This window comes from Helianthus annuus, chromosome 9 (assembly GCF_002127325.2).
Source record: "Helianthus annuus cultivar XRQ/B chromosome 9, HanXRQr2.0-SUNRISE, whole genome shotgun sequence".
NCBI classification, from domain to species: domain Eukaryota; kingdom Viridiplantae; phylum Streptophyta; class Magnoliopsida; order Asterales; family Asteraceae; genus Helianthus; species Helianthus annuus.
This window is the reverse complement of record NC_035441.2, coordinates 34,387,737-34,400,535: the sequence shown is the minus strand read 5'-3', so window position 1 is coordinate 34,400,535 and position 12,799 is coordinate 34,387,737. Positions and strand designations below refer to the sequence as shown.

General features: G+C 37.4%; 1 protein-coding gene and 1 long non-coding RNA gene across 2 annotated transcripts; both read left to right on the top strand.

The window, feature by feature from the left end:
• The first annotated feature begins 2,850 nt into the window (after positions 1 to 2,850).
• LOC110874215 lies at positions 2,851 to 3,325 on the top strand. The gene is made up of 2 exons (XR_002555741.2): positions 2,851 to 2,985; positions 3,230 to 3,325. It is a non-coding gene; the product is annotated as an uncharacterized LOC110874215 (long non-coding RNA).
• A 320-nt stretch (positions 3,326 to 3,645) lies between these two features.
• Positions 3,646 to 8,443, top strand: LOC110875482 (disease resistance protein RUN1). Its single transcript, XM_022123680.2, has 8 exons — positions 3,646 to 3,858; positions 4,758 to 5,864; positions 5,965 to 6,033; positions 6,308 to 6,532; positions 6,613 to 7,350; positions 7,441 to 8,017; positions 8,118 to 8,215; positions 8,375 to 8,443. Exons 2-8 carry the CDS (start codon positions 5,124 to 5,126, stop codon positions 8,441 to 8,443), a joined length of 2,517 nt encoding a protein of 838 aa, XP_021979372.1. The 5' UTR covers positions 3,646 to 3,858; positions 4,758 to 5,123.
• Positions 8,444 to 12,799: the final 4,356 nt, after the last annotated feature.

Below are 12,799 nucleotides of genomic sequence, written 5' to 3'. Positions count from 1 at the left end.
ACATTTTGGGGTTGTTCCATTTTGTTAAGTTTGAAATAATAGAGAATGCTAAAGCACATTGATGTCGTTTTATGCACCTGGTGGACCGCAAAAAGCATGCCAAACCCACAAATCTTGAGAGGCCGCCGCTTCGAGCATAACCGTAGGGTAACAGTGATCTCCTCTCATATATTGGCATGAAACTCTGTGGGACACATTCTCCATACCAGTGGCGAAGCTTGACCCGAATGACCGGGGGGGGGGGGGGTCGAAAACGTATATACCCAAAAATTTCTATACGAAAACTACATGTATAACACTACTGAGTGAAAAGTTCGGGGGGTCGGGCGCCCCTCCCTGCCCATTCTATGCTTCACCCTTGCTCCATACGAAATGGGTGTAATCAAGGCTACCGACCATACCAGGAAGGTGATGTTTATCCTCATGAGCTTGGTACTAACGCGCCATGTCGTGGCTTGTTGGCCTACGTAAGAACTCGAGAGCGTATTTTTTACATACCGTTTCATAGAAATATTCTAGACACTGGCGGGAAGTCCTTTCGGCCATATGTAAATACTCGTCGTTCTCGTCTGGAGAGTTACCGGTTGCAAGTTGTTTAATAACCGATGTAATTTTTTGCAACGGTGTAAAACCCTTCTTCATTCTCGCATCTACGCCCTCCTCAAACCACGGGTTATTCGTTTCTACGTCGCTCACAATGTTTAGAAACAAACTTTTTGACATACGGAACCGGTGACGAAAAATTTCTTCGTTATATTTCGGTTCCTCGACGAAATAATCCGCCATAAGGATTTCGTGGCCACTCTCACGACCACGACGAAGATAACGTTTCTTACTAGATGTATCCGTGTCTTGTAGTTCGGCTTTGTCGATGAGTTTTTGAAAAAAACTTATGCTACTATCGGATGAATCACTGGTGGGAAAAACACTGGTATTTCTTCTACCATTTTTAAATAAAATAGGGGTATAGATTTATAGTTTTGGAGAAATGAGGATGTGGGTTGGTGTGAATTTGTTTAACATGGGTATAGGTTTATATAGATTTATATAAAATACTGTTTATTTTAATTGTAACGGCTATATAGTCGTTTGAAATCAAGCTCCAAGGGTCAAATCACCTTTCCCCGCAAGCGGAAACCATTCCCCGATTTATCGTCTCCCCGTGCGGCATATATATTGATGGCGGCGGTGTTTGCCGAGCAGCAAAGGGGCTTGCTGAGCACAACTCATGTTGCTAATTGATATATTATACATGGTATATTATAAATATAAATAACTGAAAGACTATATAGTTTATAAATTCTATTTTAAATAAAGGAATAATTGCATATTTCCCCTTAAATATACTCTCAATTACATATTTCCTCAAGCCTAAATTAATATTGCATATTTCCCCTTGTTTATTGTAATGACTAAATTACCCATTTCAAAATTGAAAGATCCTTATTTCTTTCCTTCTCTCTCAAATGACTCTTCAATTTCTTTTCTCTGAAAAATCCGATGGCCGAAAAATACCCACCGGAGAAATCACGTTTTGAATTGTATTCGTTAGAGAGAATCAACTCTAGGATCTTATCCATTACCTTTTCGTTGGAGAACACAACTGTTCTTGAATTCATCTGTTCCCTTCTATATTTCTTTATCGTATAGGAATTCGAGATATGCAGTATTCCTTCCGTGAGTCTAAGCGGTGTAGAATCATATATTTATTTATTTATTCAATTTATTTTGCTCTTTATGGATTTTGAATTAATTTGATGAGTTTCGTAATTTGACTTTTCGTTTTGCTAATGGTTTAGAAATTAACTCCTTATTTTGATTCCAATTGCATATGGATTTTTAATCAACTAATTTGAACTTTTTTTAGCAACTGGTCTATAATCAATTGATTATATTAATTCTCAGTATATCATTCATACTTTGGTTTGACTGTTTAATGATAAAATGGCATACTAAGGATGAAAGTTTTGGAATTTATTTGTCATTCATAACTATCACTTGCAATTTTTTTATGATTGTTACTCGGACAATAATGACTTAGTAAAGACACAAGAAAAAAAAACTAACTAGCGATGTAACAAAAATAAAAACGCAAAAAAAAAAAAAAAAATAATACTAATAATTATTAGAAAAAACACAAAAACTAGTAAACTATGGATAAATAACTAAATATGCAATTTTTGAACTTCTAGTAAAGTTGAGGGTAAAATAGTCATTATATAATTTATTTTTAATAAAATTAATCAAAATGGGTAAATTTGCAATTTTATTAGTTAAAGAAGGGGATATGTGCAATTTAAATTTTTACTTGGGTAAATATGCAATTTAGAAGTTTTTCAAGGGAAAATATGCAATTGGCCCTTAAATAAAATTCGATAATACCTGGAAATTTAGATTGCCGGAAAATTCGATAATACCTGGAAATTTAGATAGCCGGCGGTAGGAGACAAAGTTACTGTTTTTGCCGTTATTGGTAATTTAAGAAACCAGCCCATTCGTCCCTATACCTCCCAACTTCAATTCTCGCATATCTAATATTAATATCAATGGCATCCAGTTCTTCCTCTACTGTTATTGCCAAGGTGCAGCATGGGCTTGTGCACAGGGCCCAAACTGGTATGGGGCCCAAAAAACGAAATCTGTGTGTATATATATATATATATATATTAATTAGATTATGTATGTTTTTTAAAAAAATAAATTATGTAAGTTTGAATAGGCCAGACGGTTGCATTGTTGCAATCAATTGAAATAGGCCCAATTACAAAAAATAAGGGCCCAGTGATTTGATATGGCACACACAAGAGGGACGAGGGAAACAAAAAGTCGCTGATGATTTCAATTGCACGCACAACACAGGAGACAAAAGGTCGACTCTCAATTCTCATTCAGGATTTCAGTTTTTGTTCCTAATATCACAGTGATTCGGATTTCGGAATCGGAGGTATATCAGTCGCACGGAATCGGACTATCGGACTATTGGAGGTATTCAATATCAGTCACTAATTGCCTGATAAATTTCATATGTTTTTGTCTTTTTGATTTCGTTTTTGATTGAATGAATGTCTTTTTGATTTCATATGAATGTTTTTTGATTGAAGGAATGTCTTTTTGATTGAAATATTGAATGAATGTTATTTGTTAATATTGAATGAATGTATGTTTTTGTTAACTGATGTCTTGTGAATATGCTTGAAATATTGAATGCATGGTTTTTGTTAATATTTAGAAATTATGCCTCCCGTTCCTAAATACAAATACCCATCCGGCCATAAAAAACGTAAGAAGAGGAAGCTAGAGGAAGAGAAAAGAAAGGCGGACGACGTCACAATGTCACAAGAAAGGCTAAACGGGTTGGCAACAATTTCTATTGAAAGTGAAATATTAGATACTGTGGATTACAAGGAGTTGATTGAGAGCTTTGCTTCAAAAAACGCTAGAAAAATCACAATTTTCGCTTAGCAAGTAAGTTCGATAACTGGATCATTTTTGCTACACTATTTTTGTTAATTTGTTTTATCTATTTAATAACAATTATCGTAGTATTATGGGTTATTTGATTGAATGATTGATGAGTTTATATTATATGAAGATTTGCGAATAGGGCCCAAATTTTTTATCTCGAACAGGGCCAAATTTTTTTTTTTGATTTTCGGAGACGGCCCTGCAAAGGAGGGAGTGCAATCATTTTGTTCTACCTGTTTTCTATCATGTTAATCCCACAGATGTTCGGAACCAAACAGGAACTTTTGTCATTGAAGCCAAACCTTCTTCAAGGTGGACAAATGACAACGTAAGCAAGTGGAGGAAAGCTCTTATGCAGGTTGCTGATTTGACCGGGTTAGAGGTTGTTATTGGGTATGGCCGGTTCTTCTAGTTCAACCTTCATTTTTTATTTAAAAGTGAAATTTAGTTAAGTTTTGAAACCTTCAATTTTTCTAGTTTTTTCAGTGAGCATTTCTCTTTTTTGGCAAACTTTGTTGGTGGATACGGATACGGGACTGGGGTATGGGGACGTTACGGGTACGGGGAACGGCAAAATTAAAAAATACAATATTCGGGTATGGCAAAAAAATAATATTAAAAAATAAAAATATAGTTAACAAAGTCCCAAAAATAAAAATATATTAAACAATGTTCAAAAATATATTAAACTCAAAAAACACTAAATCAACCATAGGTAATTAATTATCAATAATCACACGTTTTCAAATTCCGGTTCATCTAGCGAAAGATCGGCAACCTAAATATTTATGAATACTTGAATAGAGACAATGATCCGACTGTTGTAGAGATGATGATCAGAGTTGTTTGTACGTGAATGATCAGACTTGTTATACACTTGTACGCGAATGTTTAGAATAGTTGAACTAAAACGCCGTAAATTATAAAGGCTGACCTTACGTATTTGGAAGTTAAAAGGGTTAAACCCCTAAATATTTTAGGAAACGTCTCCGATACTCTATTTTGGAAGTACCCAATATCGGGTACGGTTTTGAAGAAGTCCCCAATATCCGGGTACGTTTGGGAAACGTCCCCAAGCCGTTCCATGTGTGTTTCTGTCCCCGAGCCATCCCCGGGTCGGGTACTCCATGCAATATGCTGTCCCCGTGCTTCATAGAACATAAGTATAAATTCTTATCATTTAGTACTTCACATTTGTTGCTTTATTTTTCTAAAATGCTTTTATTTAACATATCATATCATAGTATTTCTAAATGTCATCTCATGAACTTCGTTTTTTACTGTTCTTGCAGGCCTGAAACAAGCGTGTTGAAGAATATTGTTAATACAATTTACAATAAGGTAGATGGCAAAGAACTTCATCTTCCACTAAATTTAACTGGGATGCCAACCCGTTATAACGAGATCGATTCCTGGTTAGATGAGTGCAATCTTATGTTTTTAGCAATTTATGGTATGGGTGGAAGTGGCAAGACAACATTGGCCAAATATATATATATAATTTAAATCGGAGATCTTTCGAGTACGCGAGTTTTGTTGAAGACATTGGTAGTAGATGTAAAGGACCCAATGATTTAATTCAACTACAAGAACAACTTCTTAAAAATATTTTAGGGGGTACAAAGAGAAAAATACACTCTGTTTCTCAAGGTACGTGTATGATTGAAAAAGCCTTGCAAACTAAAAGGACTCTCATTGTTCTTGATGACATTGTTGAATATAGTAAGTTAGATGCTTTAATAGGAACTGTGGAGATTAAGGCACAGAGCAAGATTATAATTACAACAAGGGGAAACAATAGAGATAACCAGTTTGACTTTCGACATAGAAAGTGTCAAAAGTACAAAATGAGATTGTTAAGTGATGATGAATCGTTAGAGCTTTTATGTCGTCATGCCTTTGGATCCGAAATTCCCATGGCGGGATTTGAGGGGCTTGTACTAAAAGTGGTACAATATTGTGAAGGAAATCCACTAGCTCTTAAAGTGTTGGGCTCATCTTTATCCGAAAACAATACCATCCACTATTGGAGAAGTCAATTGAAAAAACTGAAAAAGGAGATGCATTCCGGAATTCAAGGTGTACTCCAAAGGAGCTACACATCATTACCATATAACTCTGAGAAAGAGTTGTTTTTACATATTGCTTGCTTCTTTGTTGGCAAAGACCTGGATTATGTAGTACAGATATTGGAGCCTGATTACTCAGCAGCATCTGGGATCAAAACCTTAATTAACAGATGTCTTCTTTATGTTTCAAGTAACAAAGTGCTCATGATGCATAGATTGGTTCAAGAGATGGGGAAAAGCATAATCCGTCAAGAATCCGCTAAGTGCCCTGCAAAGCGTAGTAGAGTCTGGCTTAGTAGTGACTCTTATAAGATATTGAGCAAAGGAGAGGTACGATGCTTCATATCTGTATGTTCAAGACTTTTTTACTTTCACTTTTCAGTCCTCCTATTTCATCTAACTTAAATAGTGTTATATCTTTTCCTTTTAGGGTTCAAAAACGGTAGAAGGTTTAGCACTCGATATGCATATGCTGCTGAAAAAGAAGTTTCCATGGAAGGTAATATAGAATTAGTAAAATTGTGTAGTTTGGCTTTCAACTTCTGAAAAGAAGTAAAAAGGAAAAAAATGAAAGTGAAGAAATTGATTCATCATAAAAAGATTTTTGTGCAACTTCTTTTAGACTATGTTATAGGTTTTTTATAACGAGTTAAATGTTAAATAAGTGACACATTGGTTAAGAGAAATGTAATGTTAGATATCTATCTCTGTGGGGGCACACGACATGCCTTCTTGCATTAGGCCTTACTAACTCTTTCAGGCTCAATTTGCAGTCATTACACCTTAAAACAGACGCACTTAACAAGATGAATCATCTAAAACTGCTCCAGCTAAATTTTGTTGAACTCAATGGCTCATGTGAGAAATTTTCTGAAGATTTAAGATGGCTATGCTGGCTTGGATTCCATTTAAGATACATACCCTCTGGCTTATACATGGGAAACTTGGTGGCTATAGATATGAGTTATAGCAAACTAAAATTATTTCAACCCCCTATGGTAGTGAATCCAATATCTTATTTTAATGATCCTTTCAAAACAACATGATGTTAATAAAATGTGTATAACTTTTGCAACAGGTTCTTTGGTCATTGAAGATTCTAAATCTTAAAGACTCACACAACTTATCTGTAATCCGCAACACATTCAATATCCCTCGTCTTGAGACATTAATTCTTTGGAACTGTTACAGTTTGGTTATTGTTTGTGAACACCTTGGAGACCTTTCACATCTTCAATTATTAAACATGACAGGATGTAAAAACGTAGGCAGTTGGAAGCAAATGAATCTGTTAGGTACTTCTAATTCTGATGGAGTTACAAGAGAATCTGCAGTTTCCTTCCCTGTTTCATTACATCGGTTATTCCTAGATGACTGCAATCTTGAATGCACCGATTCTTTTCCTATGAGTTTAAGTGATCAATGTTATTTGCAATACTTGAATTTAGGGAATAGTCAATTTGAGTCCTTGCCTTGCTATGATCATCTGAAAAATCTTAGGGTTCTTGACCTGAGTTTTTGCTCCAAACTCAAATGTCTTATACGTCTCCCTAGTACACTTGCAGAATTGTATATATTTGGCTGTGAGTTACTAGAGAGAATAACTTTTCAATCACCTCGATTCACTTTACGAGAGTTCGGTTATTTAGGTTGTATTCATTTGTATGAAGTTGAAGGCTTTATCAAATTGGTACCAGTAGCTAAACTAGATGAAGCTGATTTGGGACACATGAAGTGGCTAAAAAAATATGAAAAACACGAGGTGTGCCTTGTTGGTGATGATGAGCTCACAGTAGGCAGAAGTTGGCATATCCAGGTTCATTGTTTCTCTCTAAAATAGAACAATAATATAATGTGCAAATTAATCATATAGAATGATCAACCCCTTTCCATTTGTGTGAAACAGATGTTGTATGAATTCAATATCATGAGCACATCTCTTCCAGACATAAAGGATCCGAACATGAGAACTGAGTATATGTCAAATACATCTTCTTTGTCCTTTGTTGTGCCTTCGTGTCCTGAAAATAAGAGGCTCAAAGGAATTAATGTAACTTTCAAGTATGCAATATCAAGTAAAGACTGGGCATGGTTTTGTAAAATCAGTACGAGTAATGGTGTTGTTGATTTCATGTACAACCCTAAAGTCTATGGCAAACCTGAAGTTGGTGAAGTATGTATATGGTTAAGCTATTGGCCTACTGGAAACATGTTGGACACTGGAGACACAGTTAATGTTTCTATTGTTGTGTTGAGTGGATTGGAGGTACATGAATGTGGTGCGAGTCTTGTGTACTCTGATCAGGAAACCTTAGAAAATAACATGGAATGGGAAGAAATTTTGGGAGGAGATTTGTCTGGCTTTCAACTAAGCACAGGGGCGTACTATCTTTGCCGACGTGACTTCTTCGAGTTAATGGAGGTTGGTAGATTGTCTCGTGATTGGTTTAGGATTTTAGTTGGTGATACCATTGACTACACTGGTACGTCCCTCGATCTTTTCAAGCTATTTTTTTTTGTATTTGTACCAAAATCTAAGTTGCGAATCAAGAAAGTGTCTTATCTTTCTTTTTAATGTTATAGAGGTACGAGGATGGAGAAAGACCGGTCGACCAAAACATGTGAATCCATCATTTACGGAATTAGAAATGGTTAGATGCATTATCAATAGTCCTGAATTGGTAAGTTGTTCTGTAACAATTTCTCTTTTGCATTGACCTTTTACATGAATATGACGAACAACCAATATAGTTATAATATCTCTGCATAAGCCGTTGGTATAAAATGAATAGGACCTTTGTACTTCGATTCGTGTTTTTTTTTTTTTTTTTTTTGAAAAGTTAACTTCAATAGAACAAACCAACCAGAAACCAGGCCGGCAACGGGCAACACAAACAAACAGTAATTAATTACATCAAAACAAATTTACACCAACTATCCCAATGAATCTCTTTACGTTTCGACCTATTTGAAAACCACAACAAACTTAACGCTTTTATTTCGCTGATAATGTTCTCCAATTTAGTCGGTTTATTTGAGAACTTCAACTCGTTCCTAGCCTTTCAAATGCTCCAGCAACCAATAATGATGATACCTTGGACCGCTTCCTTCCTTATATCCGACAAGCCAGCCATGTTATGTTGATCCAGGAGGTCCTTAAACGAGAATGCATAAATGCTTGCAACTTACACCACGTGCTTAAAAGTAATTATTGTTCGTATATTCTGAATGAATAATTACATAGGTGAGGATCATATTTATAGATCCAAATAATAACAAACCCTAATACAAAATAAGGAAAGAGATCTCTCTAGAACATATTACAATATCGACGACTAAAGAATATATATATGCGCTAATATACAGATATGTATATGCGCTAACATGTATATGCGCTAATACTAAGTATATGCGCTAATAATACTACTGATATGTGCTAAGACACCCCCTCAGTTTGAGCGGGCGGAGGACAAACGCTCAAGCTGGACCGAAAGGATTGGAATAGCTCACGAGATAATCCCTTAGTAAATATATCCGCGTACTGCATAGAGGATGGGACATGAAGAACTTTAATGTGCCCAAGACGAACCTTCTCACGTACGAAATGTATGTCAATCTCGATGTGTTTTGTCTGTTGATGTTGAACTGGATTATTGGACAAATAGACTGCTGAAACATTGTCACAAAATATCACTAATGCGCGCGTTAAAGGATTGTGAAGTTCGAACAGCAAATTTCGAATCCACGTCGTTTCAGCGACTGCATTCGCAACCCCCCTATATTCAGCTTCCGCACTGGATCGGGATACAGTAGGCTGACGTTTAGCTGACCAGGATATGAGGTTGTCACCAAGGAAAACACAATAACCCGATGTGGAGCGTCTCGAATCTGGGCAGCCACCCCAATCAGCGTCAGAATAGGCGACCAAGTCAAAAGAAGCTGATCGTAGGATCCGTATGCCATAGTCAATTGTACCTTGCAGATAACGGATGATACGTTTCATAAACGCGAAGTGAGGATCGCGAGGCTCATGCATGAAGAGACACACCTGCTGAACCGCATACGACAAGTCCGGACGAGTAAAAGTTAAATATTGCAATGCACCTGCCAGACTCCGATATAGTGTCGAATCCGAGAACAAAGCCCCATCAGTAGCGCTTAACTTAGACGAAAGATCAACCCGTGTTGAACACGGTTTACACGAGGACATCGAAGCACGGGAAATTATATCCTTTGCATATTGAGCCTGAGACAAGAAAATACCATTCTTCTGCTGAGTAACCGTGATCCCCAAAAAATGATGTAACCTGCCCAGATTAGTCATGGCAAACTCCCGAGAGAGTGTGCTAATAATGTTGTTTAAGAGACGATCATTAGAAGCTGTGAGAACTATATCATCCACATATAACAATAAATATGCAACATTAGACGGGTCCTGTTGATAAACAAATAAGGACTGATCACAAGTGCTGCTACGAAACCCTTTAGAAGTGATAAAATTACCAAACCGGTTGTACCAGGCTCGTGGTGCCTGTTTAAGACCATAAAGTGATTTCTTCAAACGACAAACGTGATTAGGAAATCGTCTATCATAAAAACCCGGTGGTTGATGCATAAATACCGTCTCATGTAGTTACCCATGTAAAAACGCATTCATAACATCAAGTTGATGGATAGACCAAGCCCGAGATACTGCAAGAGACAAAACTGTGCGAATAGTGGCCGGTTTGACCACAGGGCTAAATGTCTCATCACAATCAATACCAACCGTTTGGGAATTTCCATTAACCACCAAACTAGCCTTATAACGTTCCAATGATCCGTCCGATTTAAATTTGTGCTTAAATAACCACATGCAACGAATGACGGGACGAAATTTATGCTTAAATAACCACATGCAACGAATGACGGGACGGTCTAGTGGACGGGGACAAGCTCCCATGTTTCATTATCCTGTAGTGTCGTAAACTCGGTTTGCATAGCATGTAACCAATTAGGATCAGTTAGGGCTTTGGAATACGAGGTAGGAACTGGTGAAAGGTTAAGAGTGTGGTGTACGGCCGAAGGTTGGACCGTGATTTGGAACGAGTTGTCATGGGGTGTTGATTTGTAATCGGACCAGTGGGTTGGGTCTGGGATTGGGCCGTGGAGGGTGTAGGGTTAGATGGGCCAGTTGGGGTCTGGGCGGGAATGGCAACGGAAGTGTTAGGTGGGTCGGTTGGAGTGGGAATGTTGGTACGGGGACGACGTGAGTAGGTAAACGGGTATGGGGTGACAGGCTGGGAAACGGGCTGGGTAACTGTCACACCCCGATTTCCACGTGTCTCACCGGTGGGCCCGGTGGGGGATTACCGTGACGATGTTGGCAACAATATAGTCAAACCACACAATTATATAATGCACAGCGGAAGCATAAGATAAATATATAAATTTCAACCTCTGATGATAATATCAATGTATTACAGAAGTTGAATATCCACAGTGGATCGTAAATAAAGATAAAGTATTGTTCCATTAGATACTGCAATCAAGCTTGCGAGGCTTATCCCGATGCTAGGGAGCTAATACCAGCCAATTACGTTTAGGTACCTGCACTTAATCTTTTTGGGGAAAATACGTCAGTTTACACTGGTAAATACATTCAACTGACACATTTGAAAATGTTTATTAAAATTGATTTGAATGCACAAGGCACAAACTCTTTTATAACTTGGGAAATTCATAATGATCTTGTGAACGTTTTACATGTTCTTTTATGCGTTCAGTAGCCCGGGTCGTGCCGGGTTAAAGATTTATAGACACACCACGTTTGCGTAAAACCGTAGTACAGAAACCAACGGCTACGTCTTTTAGTTTTAATGTCGACACTTTATACCGGGTGTACGCCTACACCGGGATGTCGATGGTCGTGGCCATTTCGTAAAATGATGCCGAGGATATCCGGGACAACGGTCATTAAACCCCCCAAAGGCTTATAAGCAACAAAACTGTTTAAATGAGCCGATCATATTTAATCAATTAACCACCTAAGCGATGGAATTATATAATGCTCAATCAAGCGGTATTAATATACCGTAACCCAAGCCCATATAGGGGAAATAAGTCAAAAGTATTTACCTTTGCAAGTATTTATCCTTAATTTAGATCAAGTCACCGATAGCTTTTACTGGGGCTCCTAATCTGGAACGAAGGTTTTAATTAACCTCTTAGAATCCTAACGGTCCTTGTATTAGCCGTAGCTTAAACCGGTTGATTCCGATATATAGATATGGTTAATTCGCACGAAAAGGCGAAAACCGAGAATGGAGTATGATTTGGACCCAACAAGTTCAGAGACTTGTTTTATATGGGTTTATAGTTCATACTCTGGATTTTGGGGTTCAAATAAGATAATTTGACCCATATCGGCTATTGCACGAAAACTAGTTCCATGAGCCGCACCGTGTGCGCAAATAGGCGAAACGGTTAACTATGAGAGTCGTACGCTTATTTCCTTAGTCAATATGCCTTAAAAGTATTTTGGTATCAGTAGGATACCTTCCGTAATGCCCGTAACGAGTTTAAGTTAATATTATGCCCCGTAGGGGCTTTTCGGTCATTTTAAAGACTTTAAAAGGGATTTTCGAGTTCTACAGGAAATCTGAGTTTCCCGAACAGTTTATAAAGCTTAAAATACTTTATTTATTATTTAAAACCAGTAGCAACTGGAATCGGGTCAAAAGACCTTGTAGAACTCCCGTTTTGGTCAAAAGGGGCATATTCGGTATTTACCGAACCGTAGCCATAACCGCAGGTTATGAGTAAGGTAAAAATTATTAAAAATCTTTAAAATTCCCAAAATATTATTTTACCACAGTGGGTAAAAGTTTTGGTGACGAAAACTTGGGTTAGATGGGCGTTATGCTAAGTGCGCCGTTAATTGTAAAACTTTCTTAAAAGTGCGCCTTTTAGCATAACTCTCATTCTAGACCTCGGATTGACGTGAAACTTTAGGAACATGCTTATAATTCAACAAGCAAGGTTTTGGTCCGTTCACGTGTCCGAAATACTCGTTTTAATTTTAAAAGGCCGTTACGGTCAACTTTTAGGCGAATGACGGAATTGCGCAAAAGACTCGGATAACTCATGAACCGACCACAGAGGCTTATACCAACATGTGACCTGGTCCTAAGAGAGTCCTAAGGTATATTTATACCTCACTAAAACGGGTCAGAACTGAAGTCAAAGCAAAAGTCAAACTTATGCGACTTTCGGCTCCGAACCGG